Below are 22846 nucleotides of genomic sequence, written 5' to 3'. Positions count from 1 at the left end.
TAAACTATGAATAAAAAATATTTAATTGTCACTTAGTTTCACTACTATAAGGCTATAACAATACTACAAGTTGATTTAGCATTAATTCCAACATATTAATAAGTTTTTTAACTAAACAAAATCCATAATTAATTGCGATTTATCACATTTTTCAGATATTTACTTGGATAATATGTTGGAATTAATGCTAAATCAACAAATACGAAGTATATTTAATTCAAAGACTGTTCCAATTTCTTTGATTTTTGAAGACGATCTAAACCAGGGATGGGCAAACTTTTTGATTGGCGGGCCACAATGGGTTCTAAAATTTGACAGAGGGGCCGGACCAGGAGCAGATGGATGGAGTGTTGACCTCAACTCATCTGAGAAAAAAAATACATTTAATTTTAAATGAAAGGGAACAAATGCATTACAACAAAATATCTGTCACACCACAGTATTTTGAAAATAAAACATTAACAAGGTTTATTCATTTAATTATTTCCAAGTTCAGCGGGCCGGGTTAAAACGTTTAAGAGGCCGCATGTGGCCCCCGGGCCGTAGTTTGCCAACGCCTGCTCTAAACTGAGACATCTTTACAGGCATTTTTCTTCGAAACATTTCTCAAAACTGTCCACGAGCGCCACACTTTGCAAGGTCCAGAAGTAACTTCAGCACAGTGTTTTGTTCTGAGATGATGTGCTGAAGATGTACAGCTAATATGGTACAATATTTGCAAAGTATGCAAATTATTTTTGAAGTAAATCAAACTGAGTTAACTGAGTTTAAATGTTTAATTGAAATATTTTAAAATTAATCATTCAGATTTTACTTGACATAACACGATGGTGACTGATTAGTGCTCACCCTCTATTTAGTATAAAAAAGAAAAAAAAACATTCTCACTATTTTTGCCACCAATAGGAGAAGCGAGAGATCTCACATGGGCTGTCTTGACACGCTTATGTTTACTTATGTTTGGGTAGCTTTTACTTGTCAGCTGGTTCGTCCCAGAGAAAGTGAACAAGAGGTGGGAAAGCACCTTTAAGCATGCCTTTGTGGTCGCTTGCAGCAGGCGATATCTAAATATAGAGCCCTACGTTTTTGTGAATCACATAAAAGAAGCACGTTTGTGAATCCTTTGACAACTACATCAATGTAAAAAGGGATCCTACTGCTCGTCCACCTGAGAGAACAAAACGAAGACACAAATAGAGAGTGAGAGACTTGTTCCACAATTCAGCGAGGGAGGGGAGATCAAGACTCCATCTGCAGAGAGGGAGTCAGGAGACATGCCTTCTGGCAGGAGCTGCAGAAGACAGCTGTGTTTGGTGTGGTATTTTTAAACGCATCAATGCTGCTCCAATCCCCGCGCCTCGCCTGACCTATTTTTAGCCAGGGCTGGCTATTGTTCTATTTCTGTCACCTGTGGGCCACGCAGTTGTTGATTCACATGCAAATGAGGCTCACTCCCTCCCCAGCTTGTATTGCTGCCTGAGTGAGGTACTCAGCGCACAGCACACGCGACTTAAGCCAAGCAACTCCTTCACATTTGCAGGCTCCCCTCTGACACGTTGCGGAGAAGAGAAGGCAGGCATAAGCACGGTGGTTGACACTGTGTTAGTGTTTGGGTAGCGGCTGAAGGCAAAGAAAGTGCTCCCGCTTTCCAAGTGAGAGCGGTGCCTCAGCGCAGGAGGCGGAGAAAGGCTGTTGTGACGGTCGCTCCCCCGGGCGGCCGAAGGGGTGGCTATCTCTTGGTGACGGCGTGCGATGAGACCTGAGTGCTAAGTGGAGTATGCTGCAGACGATTTACGAGGGCGAGTCAAGTTTCTCCACAACAGACGACCGCGTTGGAGCCCAGCCGCTCCCCAACCAGAGCAGGATGCACAACGTGAACAGCTCAGGTGATCACAGCGCACAGCCTTTCTAGTTCGCTCACCTCGTGATGTCAGCTTTTCATTTTTCTTCTCCCCATTTGCTTTCCTACTCGTGCATTCCAGCTTCACATCGCACACACTCGTCCATCCTCGGCGTACTTGCCTCTCTCTCTCTCGCTCTCGCTTACTCGCAACTCTGCGCTCGGCGAGTCTCTCTTTTTCTGTGCAAAGAACAACTCAGCTGGGCTTCGTGGTAGGATCGGGCACTTCTTCCTGAATCGAGGTATTTGCTCTCATAATGCTATATGCCGCTCTGTGTTCTTATGATCAGTTGCACTGATGTGTTCAAGCAACCTTAAAGCAGCTCTGAATGAAGGAACATAGTTATTGTGCTGAACAATTCGAATAGGAAGTGTGCTGCCCTTATTCCCAAGCTCTTGCCGGCCAAAATGAGTCACTGAGATCATGAAGGGGATGTTGTTTTCGTGCACTTTTTTTCAGGAAGTGGAAAAAGTGTGATGGTAATGCTGAGGGGACAACTTAAAGGTTTCTCTCAGGGCATTTAGCCACAGATACTGTCTGCGCTATTTTTGGCTTCACATAAAGTGGAAATGTACAATACATGGGTGACTCAGATGAAAATGAGTATGCAGTGGTTGGACTCGAGATTGACTCAGGGCTCTTTTTGTCATGCTTTTCGCAATTGTTGAATGTTTGAATGGTCTGCATAGTTGTTATGGTCATAAGTGACACAGGTGTTTCGTGACGAAGTGCAGATTCATTCAGTTAAGGGCTTCTTTTAATAAACTCGAGTACATTATGTGAAATTAGGTGAGCCTCAATAAATTCACTCATAATTTTGAATTCGTGTTAAAGCTATATTTTGATCTTTAAAAAAAAAACAACATCACGATTTTGACTGCAGGCAAAACCCAGCGAGGCAGCGGGCCACACAAATTTAGAAAGAAGACAGGAGGATGATACATTCCATCTGTCAATAAATCATGTCACAGAGCGCCTGAATTCAGCCTCCTTGCTTATTCTGTGGGTCAGCTATTCTTAGGTGAGTTATTTTCGGCTTATGGCATTAGCCTGCTAAGATTAGGCGTCTGTGCATTATCACTCCATCTTGGCATGCTCCTGATATAACAGTGCCTTGGAACATATATTAATAGTGAAACCCTTGTGCTTGATGTATTTGTTCTCTCTTTTATTGTAAAGGGTGTTTTCGAGTGAAGTCTGTAAAGACGTAATCCTGATCTAAGGGTTATGTGCTATGAATTGAGGTTAATGGAAATGTGCTCTAGAAAGGAAACCACTATGGTGTGTTTTCTTAGATAATGCTGTTTCATTTTATGGAGTTTGCATAAATAAAAGGGCATGTGTGTCTGACATCAGACAAAAGCCTGCCGTGGGCTCTCTAACCAGGAAACTAATTAGTTGAGTCTAAAACATCATGCAAACCCACTTCAATAGGAACCTTGCAGACAATAATAGTCTTCATGTCCCCTCAGAATGTGTTTGAAGTGCTCACGACACATACACAAAAAACAATTATAATACTCCTGATAGATGAAAAGTGAAAAATCAGGTTATATAATCCATCTGTTGTTTGAGATTCTTGTTTGTTTCCACATCAGAAGGGAGCCATGTGGATGCTTTTTCTCTAGCTGTGGCTCACAGCATCGGTAGAATTGATTTCTGGTGATTGATTTATTAGCATATGAGTAATAGTAAGAAAGTGATATATTTACATAGGACTTTACTATCAATTTTAGAGGATGATAAGTTACTGTACATTTTTGGGGGCATTATTCTTGCTTTTAATAATTAATGTGTAGTGGATATTGTGTGTTGTTTTTTGTTGACGGCCAAACAAGAGACAGTAAGATGGCTGGCTCCTGCATGGTGATCCGGGTCACTTTTCTTTGTTAACAGATAGCCTGCAAGTCTGCAATCTGGCTCAGCGGCAAGGACGAGCCTGCGTCTTAAAAATAAAGCGCCGTTTCCTGCTTTAGACTTGCCAGCTGCTCGAAATAACAAGGCACTTAATGAGAGATCCAGTGCCACATTGCAGGCCCAAAGATCAACTTATTTTTCCCCCCTCGAAGATCTTCTGTGTCTCTGCTTCTATTTTGATTGTCAGACAGGGAATTTAGCTCAGCAAACATCTATTTTAAATGTCGGCAACATGCAACACAAATCAAGCTATTATGCGTAAATGCTGATGCCAGTTTTTCAGCCAATATCTGGACTCCTCGCAGCAGTGCAACTGGTGTGATGGGAGTTTCAAAGATGTACTAGTCTAAAGTTTTAGAAGTGTCTCACATAAAAAAAAAACATTGATTTATACTGATAATCCTGACGATGAAATGCTGTTGTGAAATTAATTGCACAATTGGTTTATGAGCAAGTTCCAATCAAGGCTTGTTTATCCCATTAGCATACTGCACGATTACCTCGGATGATGCTTGCACAGCAAGCTTCTTTTTTTCACTCGGAACATGATCAACTTTATTTAGTGACGAGACGCCAAACCGAAGGTGTAAGAACGGCTTTGCACTCTCAGTTCAGTGAGTGATATTTCTATTATGAAATGTAAGCCATTTTATTTTGAGCAGTCATCTCAAATTAAGGCTGTAATTGTCACTAACCAAGAGCAAGGCTCAGGCGAGGCAAACGGGCAGGAGAGTAAACACTTTTAGGAACAGTGGCGCGCCGACTGCAGCGGTCACAGGGTGTGAGTCACCCAATCGCCGCTCGCCGAGCCCTCTGCAGTGAGGAATTTGGATCATTGGGCAACAGGGTTCTTGTCTCACCCTGGTGCTAAAAACACATTTGGGAGCTGTCATTCATAAATATCTTGTTTACTAGTGCATGGAGCATCGGTGCTGCCATCCAACCATGAGGCACGTCATTCTAATCTAGAAAAAAAGTGTTTGTATCAAGAGTCACATTATTATAACGATGACCGGAAGATTACATGAATGCAACATGGCGCTTTTATTTTTGCGAGTGTTGAATTAAGATGGCAGCCTCACAAGTGTGACAGTCTTTCGCACATTGTCTATATTAAGAGCATTTATATTTGGCCCCAGTTACTGGTGGTTCGGTATTCATGTCTGCCTACGGATTATTTTTGTTTGTCAGAAGCTAAAGATTTCACTTTCAGGCAGTAATCTTGTGCAGTATGTGCTTAAAGCCCCAAATGCAATTTGTTGTTGGGTGAAGCACGTAGTCTGTTGCACGTTTGGACTTTTTTTTTCATGGCGAAACCAGGCAGTCGTGACGGATGTACATTGTCAATTCTCCTTTTGGTGCGCTTGAATAATCACCATACCTTAAGGATCTCATTATTTTCCCCGCAACTTTGCCGCTCCGCTCTTGCGCTATTCTTGTGGACGGTGGGCGGACAAGAATAGCATGGCCGCGTGAGGCTGTTGTGGTTTCCTCAAGGGCCATTTCGTGCAGCCTCGGTTATCAAATGTGGCCTTAAGCCTTCACACTGCCGCCTACACCTTCCCTCCATCTGAGAAATAGTGATAGAGGCTCAGCTTGATGCGCCGATCAAAGTGGCGATCCTTAATGTCATTCGCAGTCAGGGTAGGGAATGAAATATGAGATTAATTAAATATCACAGTGGCGAGTTCTACCCTGCCAGCAGGTGTTTTTTTTTTTTTATTGCTATTTTTAGGTCCATTAGGCAGAAGTAGCACTGACGGTGTCTGCCTCTCGGAGTCCTTGAATGGTTCACAGGTTCACGGCTGTCCCTGGAACAGCGCCCGTTACAGGACAATCCATTGTCAAGTACCTACATGCCAAGATGCATTTTCCTTGTCAACAGCGACGACTCTGATCTACAGGTTCTTATTCATGTGCCTGCCGAGCTGGTGTCCTCCTCTGTCATATCATTGAAGCTGTTTTTAGAACACCTGAGCCCAGGACTCCCTCCCGGCTCTCTTCACTCTTTGAACCTCTTCTAAGACTAGTTCTCACTCACTATTCGCTCTGTGTAATTTGTTTTTTGTTTCACCGCGTTTCTCTCAGTTGGGGACTCCGTCCTTATATAAGAGCTGATATAATCGTTCACATGTCACATTGCCACAGTAGGCAGGAGATGACATGCGGCGAGACTCCATATCTGCAGGATGGGGTGTGTGTTAGTGGGGGGGGCATAATTACGTAGCTGGTGTTGCTATGACAGCAGCAAGTTAGGGTGGTGGATACTAGGGTGTGGGGGTTGTCACAGACCAGGATTGCGCCACTTGCTTTTATGTTGCTATTTATATAATCAGCACCGCAACATACAAATGGAACGGTGGCTGTAAAAGAAAAACAAAAAAAAAAACAAACAAGTTGATGATGGTGTACCTGCCGCAGGGAATGTAAGTGATGGCGACTGCAGAGAAGGTGCTTGTGTGACTAGTTTAAAATCTGCTGTTGATTAAAAAAAAACGATGGTTGGTAATAGTGTCACAAACACAACCAAAAAAATGTCATTTGTGAAGTGTGTCAGTTTTGATCTTTTTTACAGCAAACATGCGATATACAGTGCGTGTTTGTGTGTGTGTGTCACCTCCTGCCTGGAGAACATTAAGGCAATGAATGCACTCAATAAGTCTCCTTTCAGCTACTGGAATTTCAAGTAGGTTTGGATGTTTCTTTGGTGTCAAAAACACAAGAATCCTGGTCGTTGTATGTTGCACCACCATCCAGCTACCATTTATTAGTTTTGTTGGACATTTTGGACAAAGTAGATTAATAGTGATATTATCCCAATGGTGATGTTTCTACAAGAAAATGTTTGCTTAATTAATTAAAAATTAATTAATTAAATAATCAAGACATGTTTATTACTAGGTTCACATTTTTTGGGGGGGGGCTATTTGATTTTTCATTTTATTTCTTGTAAACGACCTTCCAATATGTGAAGGAAGTACAAATATTAAACATAAAATCAGTGGTGATCTTGTGCTTAATATTGATACCTTATCACAATAAAAAACAGACTTCTTTTGATAGTTCTTTTTAGGAATATGAAGATGAAGGAGTCTTGTCTTCTATATTCTTAACTAGATATGGCTTTCCACTATACACAGAGCTAGGGGCATGAAAGGAAACCCGGTGTCTCCGTTTCTGACAATTACACATAATGACAAAAGCACTTCCCATGAACGTCAGCACTCATTAAGAAAACTGGAAAGTTTGCAGATATACAGTATAGCCTCATAAAGGCCTATAACATCCTGAAAGAATATTTGCCTTTGAGGATTTCTAAACGACACGATGCCCTGGAAGAGATGAGAAAAATGCCGTTTGTTTATTAAACATGCAGAAGACAGGATTTAAATAAATACTTGAAATGTCCACTGTGAGCTCCGTGCCAAATGTCCATTGGGTCCTCAGGACAGCTGCTCCCAGTAGACTCTGCCGGATGTGATCCCGTGTTTGTTTTTAGAAATGATTATAATTGCAGGTTTGCATGAGAGAAAGCTGTGCCTTCACAAGTCTCACTTTTTTCCTTCTCTTCCTCCCTCTCCATTTTACTTGTTGATCCTTAATATAATTATCTCGCTTTATTATGATTTTTTCCCCCCTCTATACCAGCACTGATATACCACCAAGACAGGCACACGTTCAGTGTTAGACATTTAATGTTTTTCTTTTCTTTATTCTCTTCGCCTTTTTTTTAAATACAGTGGAGATAAAGTCAGACGTCTCACTGGTTGTGGAACCCGTATCGCCGCTGGACCTGCGCACAGACCTGAGGATGCTGGGGCCAGGCTCGGACCCGGTACTTTGGGAGCGGCAGCTGCAGCAAGAGCTATTGCTCATCCAAAAGCAGCAGCAGATCCAAAAGCAGCTGCTCATCAGCGAGTTCCAGAAGCAGCATGAGAAGTTGACCCGTCAGCATCAGGCTCAGCTCCAGGAGCACCTCAAGGTGGGCGTCGCTTGTTAAGAGTTCCATACAACACACACACAGACATTTGGACACAGCACAGCCAGCACAACATAGTGTGGCAAGGTCCAGATAACTTGAAAAGAACAGTGAGAAAAAGAAGCAGCGGCTCAGTTATGCAGAGTATCGAGCATCACGGTATTACAGCACAGCGGGAAAAATATTTTAACATGCAAGCGTCAACTCATCCATCAGTGAAAAATAGAAAAGCAGAGTTAGCCTGCAAAAATAGCCGCCATTTCTAAAAACATCAAACGCCATTCATTAGAGTTGCTTTCCTCATGCTTCCCACTGTTTCCGCGGCGCTCTCAGCTTCAACAGGAGCTCCACGCGATGAAACAGCAGCAGGAACTTGCGGAGAAGGAGCGCCGTCTGGAGCAGCAGCAGCAGCTACAGCAGCAGAACCAGCAGCACCAACAGAACCAGCAGCAGAGCCAGCAGGAGAAAGAGCAGGAGAGGCACCGGCGAGAGCTGCACATCGCCAGCTTGAGTCTGAGGGCAAAAGAGCGCTCCAGAGAGAGTAAGAGCTCGACACCGAGGGGGAAAATCCAGATGAATTGAATGCTCACCAAAAAATAGACACAGTCGTTGCTGTTAGTATTCTTTATTGTTTTCCATTAAGGATCAATTATGGAGTCTTTTTTAATCAATGTAAACTTACAAACAGGTTTAGTCGTACAAAGATTTAAGCATATGGCATAATATTATGATATGCAAAATAATTATCTTCTACTTCTACTACGAAAGCGCATTATAAGAACTACATAAGCAGAGAGGCCATAAAGGAATAAAAAAAAAAAGTTCAACTCCAAAACACAATTTAATTCCCAAGTTTTTTAACATATTCTAATAGTGTTACTTACAGTGTTTCAGATTTGTTTTTTTGCATTGCTTCACTTGTAAAATTAAGAGGCTGAGACCGTCCCTGTAATTTTAAGTGCTGATTATAATAAAGACTATAATTAAAGCAATACAAATAGCAGAGGCTTCCCGGTGCCATTTAATCTTGGAATTTTGTTAAAAATGTTTTTTTATAGAACTATGAGAATAGCTTGGGATCTAAGGTTTCAGTTCTGTTTTTAAATTCTGTCTAATAATAGAAGGAGATGACTTATGACTTTGTCAGGTCAGGTAATTTGAAACGATGCCCTGGAACTGTCGGCCTCCTGTTTTTTTTTCCTTTCTAATGCTTGTTGGCCACTAGGGGGAGCTCTTTCTACATGACCAGGGAGAGAGCGAATGTAAAACTGAAATAATTTTGAAATTCAGGACGTGTTGTAAGTGTTGATGTACTGCTATGTATATATCCCTCGTCTTGTATCCTTAGGGTAACCCCAATCCTTGTTATTGCACCTTTTGGTCTCACAGGTGCTGTTGCCAGTACAGAGGTGAAACAGAAACTCCAAGAGTTTCTGTTGAGCAAATCAGCAAAGGACCCTTCCAGTAATGGTGGCAATCATTCATTCATCCACCACCCCAATCTCTGGTACAGGTGACTACTTTTAGTTCCGGCTGTGCTAAATAAAAAAGAAACACTTTTTGGGATGTGCGTTTATATCCAAACAACACATTGCACTCACTTGTATTCTTTGTTGTTTTCTGTGGTCAGGTCCTCCCATCATACCTCTCTGGACCAAAGCTCTCCACCTCTGGGCGGCATGTCCCCGACCTGCCATTACACTTTGCCATCACCAGTTGACGGCAAGGACGACTTCCCCTTGAGGAAGACAGGTCTGCTGCTTTGCATTAGTGTGACACACAAAGGACATGTTCAAATTCACTCATGAATCCACATGTAGGCTAACGCACACTTTGCTGCAACTATTCGGGGACTTTTGTGTTCACTACACTGCACTTGTAGTCAGAATTACGTAAGTGGACCTTGACTAGTATTTTATTATTTTGGCCCCTGTCTGTCAAGAGTTCTGAAAAGCCATTGAGTGTTTCATGGTTTCTGATGACCTACTAATAACTTCAGTTAGTCCCATTATGACCTGTGCCGCTCTCGTCTTTTCAGGGCTCGCCGCAAAACCACTATGAGGACACTCAAATTCCTTCTTTAGTTGTTTCCATTTCGTCATTCACTTTGAAATTATTTCACAGAAATGTTGTTGTTGTTTTACTAAAATTAGAACCACGACTAATAATATGCTGTGTGATTAACTGCAAAAAGTAGTAACAAAAACTGTAATGCAAGCCGTCAAATATTTCTCTGGGCTTTAAAAGCAATTTTGAATGGACACAGGTTCCCATCAAAAGGTGAAAAAACTTGGGTTTAGTGGTTTAAAGCTTGAGGAGCCATTTGGGGAAGGGTGAATAAATAAAGGCAATTCCCATCATTTAGTTTTCTCAAGACTTGGCAAAAAAAATAAAAAATCCACAATGAGGTCACCAAATTACATTATGTTCTTTCCTCCTCAGTGTCACTTTAATTACACTCCAAGACGATCCTACCTGTTGTGTTAGTTAACTACAAGCCTGTCATGGCGTGTAAATACCCAATTTGGACATTACTCAGAGTAATTCTATCCTTTAAGATACGTTTAAGATGGGGAAAAAAAAACAATGAAAAAAATGTTGATACATTAAAGCTTGAGGAAGACAAGAGCCGTGGAATGTGTTTTAGGCTCACTGTTCTTGAAAAAAAAAAAAGCAAAAACCTCAGCATGAAAAGCAGTTTGTTCAAAAATAAGCATTGTGCTCGCACATCTTACGCTGATAAAACGACTCGTTGCTTCATGGATTCCTGAATCTATATGCGGTCATTTCCTGCTCAGTCTTTCCTCCCCCGCTTCCTGTCCGTCATCATTAGAGCCCTTTAAAAGCATGCCACGCGAGGTTGACACACAAAGGTGCTGTTGTTCCCAGCCACCAACTGCCACTGATGGCTGATTGGCAGGTGATGCTGCGGTCCGCCTGGCAAAGGCAAGGACGGGCTCTGACATGATTGTTTGTTTAAGAAAAGATAGCTCTTTCAAAACAAGTTGGAGGTGACTCAAGTGCTCTTTGTGAGACACCCGACTGCTTGGTTCGGCCAAAGGGCAAAGTTCATTGTTTATCCTGGTCGAGCTTCATAATCACATTTGTCTGTAATATATATTTTGTCACACATACTTCTTTTCACGAGTCTTGGGTCTTTTACAATCCCAGTAAATGTCAACCCATTCCAAGTTCAACAAGAAATGTGGCGGTCGCTTGCCAAATAGTAAAATGGGAGTTTTTTTTTAAATGGCCACAGTGGTGTTCTATGGCTCGATTTAACAACAACAACAACAACAAAAGAAACATAGATCATAACTAAAAGGATTTGTGTACTATTCCCTGAAAAGTAAAGGGCAATTTCCCGATGTGTTAACAACCATACAAAAATCACAGATCTTGACTGGAATTTTACTGCTTCCTCCTTGGCCCTCGCTCATTTCTTGGGAATTTTTGGAAATGGGTACTATGTTGAGAAATGGATCTTCAAAAACAACAAGTGTTAACATCTCCTTGGTGCATAATTTGGCAAAAGTCATCAATCAAGACGTTTGTGGTACTTTTTCATGTGAAACAGCGAAAGAAAAATTTATCCCATATTTATATGCTATAAATGGCAGCAAGTTGGAGATGAATGATTCGCTTCTTTGCAGCAGTGTTGGTTCCAATTTTACCATCCACTTCCCCAACTATTCACCTCACGTCTGTGTTAAGATGACTATTAAGCCGACTCTCATTTCACCTGAAGACTAACGTACACAGTCCACCTAATTGCAGCTTAGCAGTAAGTAAGAACTGTACTCTTGGCCTAGTTGCCTACTCTGTGCCTGTATTGCGCATGCGTGAACTTCTCACTTGGACCGATGTGAAGCATCCTGTGTGGTCGATAAGGATATTTGCTACAGTCATTTTAAGACGGATGTGTTCTACTCCAGGACGATGGTCAACATCCAGGTAGAATTACATTTCGTACAAGAAGACAGAAAATAGAATGTTCCAGAAGAGCAACAGCCATCATCAACATTACAAAAAAAAAAAAAAGTGATGAATTGTGCAGGCAATGTTTCACGTGCATTTTCACTTGATTAATTAACTGCTAATGCTATAATGTTTACTCAACTTTAACTTTGAAAGACTGAGGGCCTCTGCAGAGGGGACGTTACTGCTTGGAAGTTGAGTCTATATATAGGACAGGCGTAAATATAGTTCAAGTTCCGGTGTACATACCGTACTTGTTCTTTTATTATTGATGTCAACTTATTTTAGTTGTGGCCTTGCTGTACTAAGCAACCAAAGCAGAGACACGTGGACAAAACCATTTTTAATTCTTTGACATGCCATCACTCCTAACCTGTCATTTGGAGTGAGTACGTATCACAAGCCAGAACACCTTTAGTGTAGGTAGTTTTCCCAATACCCGCTGAATTGGATCTCGGGATCATAGACGTTTTTCCAAGTTGTTCGGCCATCTAACCATTTAATCTTGGAGGTTCTACTGCACTTTAAGGCTGTCATAATTGCCTCTTGTATCTCGGAACATCAGGGTGTTTTTTCCATGGGGACCAGTGAGAAAGTGTTCCTTCTCATGCTGCTGTCTGGCGTTCCCGTGGCGACCAATTGGCATATGTTGCTTGGTGGCAGCAGTGTGTAAAAATAGAAAGTAATCAAGGCAGTGGGGCGTGAAGCAGATTCGCAGGACTCTCAGCAGCCTTCTCCCTCCCATTTCTCTCTCCTGCCTCCTTTCTTCCTCCCTTGCACATTTTCATTCATCCTCACACCCACAGGATTAGAGGTCCGCACCACGTATTAGGGATGAGGCTTTGACTGCTTTGACAAATGCCAGAAATAGCAGCATCTGGCCCACTGTGCCCCCGTCTACCCTTCAGCACTACCCCCATTTCCTTCATCCCCTGCGGCACTCCTACGTCATGGTCCCACTTCCACATGTTCAGCTGTATAATCTACACGATGTACACATAAAAAGAGCTCTGGAGATATTGATTCGGAATATAAATAATTAAAAAAGGCTTTATATTGTATAACAGGTTTACATAACATTACTGCAGAAATATGCCCATTTTATCTGATGAGAGTTTATTTTGTTCCTTTGGTTATGTGGGTGAATAATTCCAATGTCCGCTATAAAAAAAGATGTTTTCATTGCTTTGAAATTGCCTGTTTTAAAGCACTTGTACTAACAACAAAGATCATTATGGAGTAATTGATTTTATTGACATATTACACATATAGATAGATATATAGAGAGTATGTGTACGCCGATGACTGAGTGCCACCTCTGCCGACTTGTGATCATGTGACCTGTCTGCTCTACAGGTTTCTTGATTGACTTTGAAAAAAAAAATTATATTAGCGTTAGCCTTAGCTAGCGTTAGCCTTAGCTAGCGTTAGCCTTAGCTTGCTAGACTTTATGGCAGATATATATATATATAGTATACATATATATATATATATATATATATATATAGTATACATATATATATAGTATACATATTATTTTATTTAAATCACTTTTATTTACTTCAAAAATATATTTGCATACCTTGCAAATCCAAATTCAAACACTTTTTTTTTTATATATATATATAGTGTGTTCCGGCATTTATTCTCAGTAACTTCTAAGTCTAGTCGCAAATTACTATTTTTTACGTACTGTATGCTTTGAAAATGATTGATAATAGCGGGTGAAAAGTTAGAAAAGATATTTGGGCTGTTCTATCATCGTTGATTGATTGAGTCTGGATCAGGTTAGACCGAGCAGTGTATGGGTATTTCTGTTTTGGATTAGGAGGTGGGAGGTGTTGGGGAGAGCCTGAACATCTGCCATGTTTTTGTGTTAGTTTAACTGTTGCTACTGTATCAGACTGTGGTCACCAGGGCGGCAGGTAGCGGCAGAATTTCACTTGGAGTTCAGTGTTTCGCAAGCTAATTTAGTCCAGATGAGTTGGAAATAGACCTCATCCTGAGTCATTTAATTGGTCAAAAATGTTCTGTATTTTTGTGGAAACCCAAAATTGTTGAAGTGTGAGAATATAATAAGTTGATTGATAGTCTCTATTTTATGATGATCCAGTTTGCTTTCACAAGTTTCATTATATTGGCTGGATAAAAAAAAAAAAAAAACACTGCTCGACTTACTCACACCACCGGGTACTTTTTCATCGAATGTACTGAGTCTAAGCTAAAAGTCCGCTGCCTATTTTTGTATCATTTCTTTCTTTTCTTATTTTTTAGCTTCCGAGCCCAACCTAAAGGTGCGGTCCAGACTGAAACAGAAAGTAGCTGAGAGGCGGAGCAGCCCCATGCTCAAGAGAAAAGATGGCAACCTCATGACACCTTACAAGAAGAGGGCACTGGAGCTAATGGGTATGATCAAGCTAAGCTCAATGTTTTCTTTTCCAGCAAACACAAACTGGTCACAAATTAATTAACCGTTTCGAGAGGTATTTATTTAACAATGTTTCTCATCATGGTTGTACTGTGTGGAAAAATAATGCATCACATTAAGGGATGTTTATAATATTTTGGTGGCCTCATTTAGCTGCATGTCAAACAACTGGAAAAACGTAAGCATGTAGTGCAGTGTGCATGTAATTAATGGAACAGTTATTAATTGTTCAATGACATACAATCGGAGGATGCCCTTGATACATTGTAGGCCATACATTTGTTTTTATCTGTGATATTTTTTTTTTCGTGTACAGTAACTTTTATTGGGTCTCATTAGAATGAGCAAGTTGATCTAATGTTCAGGCAGCTCAGTTTATGGTAGCATAGGTGAGTACTAAACCATAAGTGTTATTTACTTATTTTTATGTAACCAATTAGTCAGTTGTAATTGTTGTCTCAAGAGGGCATTACGTGGACAAAAAAAAAAGTGTTTGTGTATAGTGTAAGTGTGCATGAATAATCTCTAATTCCTATATGTTCTGTAGACTCTACGCCCACAAAAAGTGCCCCTGGCTCGGGCCCCAGCTCCCCCATTGGGGCCTCCAGTGCCTTGGGGGCAGAAAATGGACCGTCCTCTTTGCCTACCACCACAAAAACTGAGGTACATTGGCCAAATGTCTGCACTGCCTTTTAATTACCAAATGAAGGAAACCACAGCATATGCATGTAAATTTTTATTTTCTTCGTGGGGGAGTACAAAATGCTTGGCTACCCTTCTGCTCGCAGCTATAAAAACAGCCATTTGCCCTCTGTCTGTTCCCCTCCAGTGAAAATGACTACCCGCACCGACATTAAAGAGGCACAGCTTGACCCATGTGTCCGACTGTGCCAGGTTTACTTGTGTTAAAACAACACATTTTGCAGGAAATGTGAGCGTTTAAGAGCAAACAACAGCAACAGTTAGAATGCTGCTCGTTTTTTTATCGCTCACATTAATCCTCCAGATGTTCTCCACAATTACGCTTTTTAAAAAACAATCTCAAGTTTGGCTCTGAGTTTCGCTGTTGGCTTGTCATTGTATTTCTGTCATTGGCTTGGCTTCGCGCCCCCTCAGAGGCATTTCTTGATCGATTCAAGGCTGATTTCTGGCCCATGAATCCCCTTGGACCGAGCTCACAAAGAGGACCATTATAACGGGTGGCAGATATGACACATCGACTTGCAATCTCAACAGAGCAGCTGTGTTTTCCTGAACTGTGGCTGTTTACTCTCGCAAGGACCTCTGGTGACTTAGAATGCAGAGACGCCCTGACATCAGGGCTCAGGGAGACAAACGGACTGTGGCGTTTAATTGAAATCCCAGGCGCTGGTAGCCAAAAAGACACCCACGTGCGAGCAACATAAACACACAAGCTTGCTATTGTTTCAGTGCATGCTGAAGCTCTCGTGAAGGTCATTGGTGGAGAGCGAGGCTGCCTGTAGACCTCATGGCTGTTGCAAAAGCAATGCATGTTGATGCACCGTTACATTAGGTATCCTTTTTCAGAGGGGACCGGTCCCTCGGGTCGAATATGGGCCGGATATCCCCATACAGGTCACTGAGTACTGGTAGGGGTCGCAAGGATAAACAAGGCTGTTCCAAAACCACATGCTGGTCCGCTTCTCTGCTGGGTACAGGAAGTGTGCCCCAGTGGTGGTGTCCTCCTAGAGAGTGGGGACCAACTAGCGTTTGACCCACTGGGGATGAAGGAACAAGGGATGGAATACTGCTTTTACAAGTTTCAGTAACCTAGCACATATTTCGAACTGCTGCCGTTTCTTGCAAGTGATGTCATATCTCTTTTTGTTTCTGTCCTGTGTCGTATAGCGATGGCCTTCACAGCCAAGATTATTCCGACCAGAGAGCTCCGTGTTGAGTTTATACACATCCCCATCCCTACCTAATATCTCTTTTGGGCTTCCGACTGCATCTTCACCTATTAGTGTAAGTATCTTCTCAAAATTGGATGGTTTTGCATCTTGAGAATCTGCCATCAGTGGCTGTCTGCATCTTTTATATGACCACAGGCCACTGACCCATGTGGCCTCCAAAGGTTTTATCAGCCATTAGATAAATATTGTCATGCAATGTCTGGTGTCAAGCGTGCTCTTATCTTCCTCCTCATTTATCACCACCTTTAAAAAAAAAAAAAAAACAAGTCCATTTAAGTCCAACTCTTGATAACACGCCACGTGATTTATCATTGTTCAGCTCTGGCACATTCCAAGTCGGCTTGGTCATCAACAGCAGTGTCTTTTAACCATAAACTGTTCATTTTGTACTCATTTTTACGACAGCAAATTATCCTATCCAATAACACTATTCTGAGTCTTGCTTGTGGTGCATAAAGTGAGTGACTATTTGAATGTTCTCTTTTTAGGCGGCTGTGGGCCTGAAGGACAGATCAATAGAGAGCAAGCATGGACTGCCGGGGCATCTCCTGGGTCCTGTGCCTCTTCAAAATGGTCTGGAGTCCAAAGTGAGCTCCAGTCACCAGGCCTTGCTCCAACACCTCCTCCAGAAGGAGCAGATGAGGCAGCAGAAGATTCTTTCCACTGGTAAGAAAGTCTTACCTGATGACAAATGTTGCATCACAGTATGTTCAAGTACAAAACCAAAACATTTGAAATAACATGAAGAGGAACCTAATATTTTTTTGGGTTGGTTACCTTACCAAGGTCCTGGCTCCTTGCCATCCCACCCTCCGTCCCCTCTGGCCATGAAGGATCGCCTGTCCGGCAGTCGCCCAAAACTACCCAAACATCGGCCGTTGAACAGGACCCAATCAGCGCCACTGCCCCAAAACACGTTGGCGCAACTTGTCATCCAGCAGCAACACCAGCACTTCCTGGAGAAACAAAAACAATATCAGCAGCAGGTCCATATAAATAAGGTTGGTCAACATATTGGAGTGCATATCACCTTCTGGCAGTCCTTTCCTTGATATAGCAGGAAGAGCGATGGACTTATTTTAAGGACATAAATCCACATCCAGCTTTTGTGAAAGTGGTGGCTGAAGTTGAAAGTCCTGACCTGTAGTCTGTTCTTCACAGCTATTCTGCTGCTTTTAAATCTGCAACGCACACTACTTCAAAACAGGGAAGAAATGCTTCCCCTGCACTAATTCTGTTATCATAGCTCAAGGCACTAGTGTTGTTCACATGCTAACACTGTGAAATTCAATTCAGCTAAGTTCAAACGGAGAAGGGGGAAAAAAAAAACCAGAATACATTTTTTTCCCTCTGTGGCAATATTTGTGTTTCTGAAAGCTGGCCGAGGTCACCTCGCCAAAACACAAGAGAGTAATTATTCTGGTGAGGGACGCGTGTGAGGTGACTGACGCTGTGAAAGGCAGCATTGTGTGAGCTGCACTGATGTGTCCTCATACTGGGCCCTGAAGGAGGAGTGGGAAACCACTGAGGAGGAAATAAAAAGCAAAAACTTGCTCAAGTGGTAACTGATGTGTACAGCTGACACGTGTTTCTTATCTACAACTTTCTGAGTATACCACGGAAATGAAAGATTTCTTTTCGTAGAATGTGTGATGATCCTTATTTTTTCACTGGCCTCCGGTCCAGTAGACGCTGGGTCTCAATCATCAGATGTGTAGACCAATATCCCCAAATAGACTCTTACCCCCGCCCCCCCCCTTGCACTAAAGCGACAATTTAAACTCTGATGCTATCCTGGACAGTGGTACTGAGGCCCGTAAAAAGTCTCTTGGACAAGTAAAAGAGAATTGAAGATTGTTGCAAGCATTAGTTCTGCCCAGCATTTTTGTTTGGGCCTGACACATATTGTAATATTTCATTGAAGTATCATCATTTAATCATGGAAAGAGATGATAAAATATATACATTTAAGGCTAGAATTAATCAACAGCCTGGGCAAATTTTCAATTGAAGACCATTTTTTTAGCTGAAATTGCCCCATGAAAGTGGCAGAAGAGGTTATGTTCGAAATATGTGAAAACGCTTTTCCACTCTGAAAGCACTCAAAGCGCATTAACGCTCCCTCCTCATTCACCTTCTGATGACGCATCATCAGGAGCAAATTGCTCCTGTTACCAGATGTAATAGCAGGAAAAAATCTTGCAGCATTCTGACATTCTAGAAAATTCTAAAACAAACAGCTATCCATTTGATAATCCTGTAATGACAAAAAAACAGGCATACAGAAAAGCCCGGTCCAAATAAACACGTTTCCGTTAAGAGACACCCGCCCCTCTCTGCTGCTGAGTAATTAAACAACCCCCATCCACTGTATTTAATAAGCTAAGGCACCCATTTTTCATGAAAAAAATCTCATTGCACACCACCAAACATAAATGTGATGATGAATAATATTGTTTCAATTACTCACACATTTACTTACTGAGTGTGAAATATGGGCTTGTTCACTTGAACACAAAGCTGAGATACTCACAGGTGACTTATTTGGCCTTAATAGCAATGTAGATTCACAGGTTTATTCCACTGTCAGTTTATGGAAGGGCATTCAATTATTCTGCTAGTCCCAATACATTGCTGGAATAGATAGAAGAACAAAAAGAGTTGTAAATTTAAATAATTTTGTCCAAATGAAGTGAAATCGGATCATTGGAATCGCTGGTGTACATGAAGCTCTATGAAGGTGATTTTATCTCCGAAGAACATCCCGTGAATAAGATGGGCTGTGATCATCCGGCCCAATGAGATCGCGGGGTAAAGCCACTTAAAGCGGAGGTTATAAATGGCCACTAATCAGGGATGAGCTCTGAGTGTTTACAGCGAGGGATCAGTGAAACATTGCCCTAATTAATTTCCAAGTAGAGGCTTGTCAGGAGTGGCTGTTTTTACACGTCCTCCGGTGCCTGCTACAGTTGGGGGAAGCAATGGAAATTTACAAGAGATTAGGCATTTGGAAACTTCTGCACCGTGTTTACACAGACAGAGCTAAAGAGATTAATAGAGATATTTATAAAAGGCCTACCTGAGGTAGATAATTTGGTTAGCAGGCACTTCTCCTTGTTGGCTCTAGAGCCCCCTTCTGGAGGAACTATTGAACTAATTAATTTCCAAGCATGCACTCACAGTACATAATCGCCACCAGAAGGGCAGCATTTTAGCATTCTTAACTGTCATACACGTTTAAAGAAAAGCTAACCACTGTAAAACAAGACAAAAAATGTTCTATTATTGATAATAAATTGTCGTGCTCAGATTATATCGCGCAGCCAGACACTTTCTCATGTTGCAGTAAGTTTGGATTTGGGCTGTTTGGTTATTGTGGCAATTTTCCACTCGGCACCACAAAACTGTGAAGAAGCCAAGGAAAAGCAAAACACTCTTGAGGAGTTTTAGTCACTTATTGAGCTTAAATCTGGCCAGATCCTTTGACACCGATTGAGTAATTGAATCGAATGTAACGTTTGTTTGGCATATTTTTCCAGAAGATTTGCATTGATTGTGAAATTAAAAACCCCCCCAAAAAGTGTTGGGCATTTGACTGGAGTATCTAATGAGCTGGAATTAGTCAATTTTGCTGTGCAGCAGGACAATTTGTTATATTCACTTTGTTTTTGTAATTGTGTTGAAATGTTAATTATTAAAAAATGAGTTGAGCAAAACAAAGCATGAGAGGGGACAGACAAAGATAAAAAGCGAACAGAGCGAATGTAAAACTCTAACGTTACATGGAAGTTGCATTTGAATTGTGATTATTTTTTTTACTACATCTTTGAATTCAATGCACAAAAGTGGCTGCTACATGAACAATCAAGTTGTCAATGTGTTCCGCAGCTGCTGTCCAAGTCCATTGAGCAGTTACGTCAGCCCAACGCGCACCTGCAAGAGTCTGAGGAGGAGCAGGAGGAGCTGCTGCACCGAGAGCAGCCCGAGCGCATGCAGGAGGACAGGCTGCCCCCCGGAGGAGTCATCCGGAAGCACACGCTGAGCAGCAGCGGCAGCAGCAGCGGCGGCTCCAGCGTGGAGCTCCCCGACGCCCACTACGGGGTCATCAAGGTGAAGGAGGAGCCCCCGGATAGCGAGGACGAGGGCTTGGAGGTGGAGAGGAGCACCTATCTTCACCAGGTTAAAGGGAGGCTGGTGATAAGAGCCATGATCTGAGGATTACGGGGAGCACGTCACACACTCCAACATTCGCAGAGAAACAAACAGCACATCCCTGTAGTGTACACACACGCGCACACACATGGCGGCACTGTAGGCCCTTCCTGGTCGCAGCAGCAAACGATCCCCTTTCCACTCAGTCGCTGCCTCGTTCATCAATCCCTTTGAGACTCTATCCGTGATCCTCATGTAGTAAATATGTAGGATACATTGTTGTGTACATAATACGAAGACAAACGAGCTGCCTATGGTCGTTTGGAGTCTGCTCGGCTGACACAAGTTGATGTACATGCTCAGTGTACATCTCCAGGGGACAGGTTAAGCAGGTGCACCGTGCAGACGAGCCAACTCGCGCTCCCACCGTGCACATTGTTGCCACTGAATGCTCCTCAGCACTGAATATGATCATGAATCTTTGCAGTGTATTTAAGGGATTGGGTGGGGGGGTGGAAGAGCCCTATCCCTACTCTGTTATTCTGGAAAATCTACATTGATATTCCATGTTAATGTTTGAACATCTGTCTTAGCCCGAATGTACATTTTAAAAGCTGACACGAGACGCTCCTCCCGTGTTGAGTGATGTCGACGGAATACGGTCCACTGCTCGGATTGCAGTTTTTAGGATAAAGCACTAAACCTCCCACCCCGCACCCCTCCAACTCGGGTGTACATGCTTCACCCAACACTCTCTCTCTCTAGCATTCTGCCTCTCTCTGGTCCCAGTGTTAGCTGAACTCTCCTCCCTGCGGGTCCAAATCAAGAAGCTCCTGCCCAGCTTTCAACAGAGGAGTAAGAGCGAGCGCGCGAGAGGGCCGGGCAGGAAATGCCTTCTAGAAGCCAGGACTTGGAGTGATTCATGTGTGCAGGAATGTTTGCGAGAGAGGAGGGCCTTGGCTTCGGCTAAGTAAGGAGTCTAAGGGGCCAGGCTTCACAATTGATTTACTGTCAAGGCGAATTACAAAGTGAGTGGGGATACGGTCAAGGGTCCTATATGTGGGAGATGGCTTCCTTTCTTTTCCCCAGTGGCATGCTTACCTCAACATGCAGGTTTGATGTAACGCATAAAGAAAACAAACAAAAAAAAAGACCTGGATGGGATCCTGATTCTTTTTTTTTTTTTTCTCATTTGATCCCATTTCCCTTGAAAGTGCCCATTGTGACATGTATAGTCTGTCTTAAAAGTGATCAATCCAATGTATTGGATAGCTGTAAACCGTCTCGTTCCATTTGTATCGTCAATGACATGTAAAATTGCTCGTGAGAGTCTGTGTTTGGATCCACGTGAGCTGTCTGTCTTATGAACTGTACATGTCACTTTGTCCAGGTTTTATTGTGCTCGGTTAAGTAAACCCCGTCAGAACAACATGAGTCCTGTTCTCTTGCCTCTATGATTTTATTGTGATGAGGAGAGAAGAACCTCTTGGGTGTGCAATTTCAAAAGGGGGTGGGGTATGTTTTTTTTTTTTGCATTTGGTCTTTTTTTCTTTTTGGCCTTGTGTGACAATTTTTTAAAATAAAAACTACAATTAATTTACCTTCGAAGTTATGGCATCTTTGTAGATTACTTTCAGAACTTGGTCAAGAAAGAGGTTTCATACCGATGGAAAAAATAAGTGAGCTCAAGTGCCCTTGTGCAATATTCCATACTCCAAATTTGAAGCATTCCTCTCACCCTGATATCCTATAGATAAGATAATAAAGGGATTTCTAATTCTAATTCTAAAAAGTGTAAACATCCACAATTGTGCACATGGTGGCATATACTTTCTTTTGGTATTTTCACAGACGTGAACAAAGCCGATTAGTTTCCTGTCCAATGGAAGCGGCTCCCTTTCAAATTGGCTCGTGAGACGTGCATAATCTTTCAGAAATAGACTCACTGGAGTCCATGTAGAAGACTTGTTGTTTTCCAACTCTCACGGCTGCAACATACCTGATTCAAATGAGCACGATACTTACCAGGCTTCTTCAGAGCTTGCTGATGAACTGATCATTTGAATCAGGTGGGCTGCAGCTGGGAGAGATTGAAAGCGGCCCTCCAGGACTGGATCTTGACACCCCTGGTCTAAAGTTTAGTCTACTTTCAACCACAGAATGGTCAGGTGTGCTGAGAGCGTGTGAAAGAAAATACACTCGAAAAACCATAGTGCCGTCTGCCAAATTCCCAAACATGCTAAAGTTAGCACAGGTATGCCCAACTTTTTGTAGTGCCCCACCACCAGCACACACGGAAACCAGAATCACAGAGTGAGTTTAAAACAGGACCCCACAAGACACAGCTTGGGGGTCATTTTAAAAAAGTGCATACTAGCATATGAGTACAAGTACGCCAATGAAATGAACATACTAAAACATATACTTATCTGTACTTCAGCCTCACATAATCGAGATGTAGAGTATAGAATTTATCTATTTAAAGGAGGGAAAGACGCAAGATGGCCCATTTTTCACAAACAAGCACAGTTTTTTTATGTAAGGAAATGGAAATTAA

General features: G+C 42.1%; 1 protein-coding gene and 1 long non-coding RNA gene across 6 annotated transcripts; one reads left to right on the top strand and one right to left on the bottom strand.

Annotated features, from left to right (window-relative positions):
- Positions 1-1442: 1442 nt before the first annotated feature.
- hdac9b (histone deacetylase 9b) lies at positions 1443-21723 on the top strand. Of its 4 annotated transcripts, none has more exons than XM_088307524.1 (11): positions 1443-1886; positions 7559-7800; positions 8131-8338; positions 9187-9304; positions 9428-9549; positions 14050-14181; positions 14751-14866; positions 16073-16189; positions 16626-16803; positions 16924-17138; positions 20026-21723. In XM_088307524.1, exons 1-11 carry the CDS (start codon positions 1778-1780, stop codon positions 20350-20352), a joined length of 1884 nt encoding a protein of 627 aa, XP_088163650.1. In that variant the 5' UTR covers positions 1443-1777; the 3' UTR covers positions 20353-21723. The 4 variants fall into 4 exon arrangements, with proteins under 4 accessions (XP_088163650.1, XP_088163649.1, XP_088163648.1 ...); XM_088307523.1 differs by having other exon boundaries at positions 9187-9310; XM_088307522.1 differs by having other exon boundaries at positions 8131-8340; positions 9180-9304.
- Positions 14958-21815, bottom strand: LOC148329377 (uncharacterized). 2 transcript variants are annotated; one of them, XR_015845676.1, is made up of 4 exons: positions 18671-21815; positions 17168-17318; positions 16920-17093; positions 14958-16818 (listed from the first exon to the last, which is right to left on the bottom strand). It is a non-coding gene; the product is annotated as an uncharacterized LOC148329377 (long non-coding RNA). The 2 variants fall into 2 exon arrangements; XR_015845675.1 differs by lacking the exon at positions 18671-21815 and having other exon boundaries at positions 17168-17860.
- Between the last annotated feature and the right edge of the window lie 1031 nt (positions 21816-22846).

This window comes from Idiotropiscis lumnitzeri, chromosome 10 (genome assembly GCF_059441095.1).
Source record: "Idiotropiscis lumnitzeri isolate Australia: NSW breed Sydney's pygmy pipehorse chromosome 10, RoL_Ilum_1.0, whole genome shotgun sequence".
NCBI classification, from domain to species: domain Eukaryota; kingdom Metazoa; phylum Chordata; class Actinopteri; order Syngnathiformes; family Syngnathidae; genus Idiotropiscis; species Idiotropiscis lumnitzeri.
This window is presented reverse-complemented; position numbering and strand designations above follow the sequence as displayed.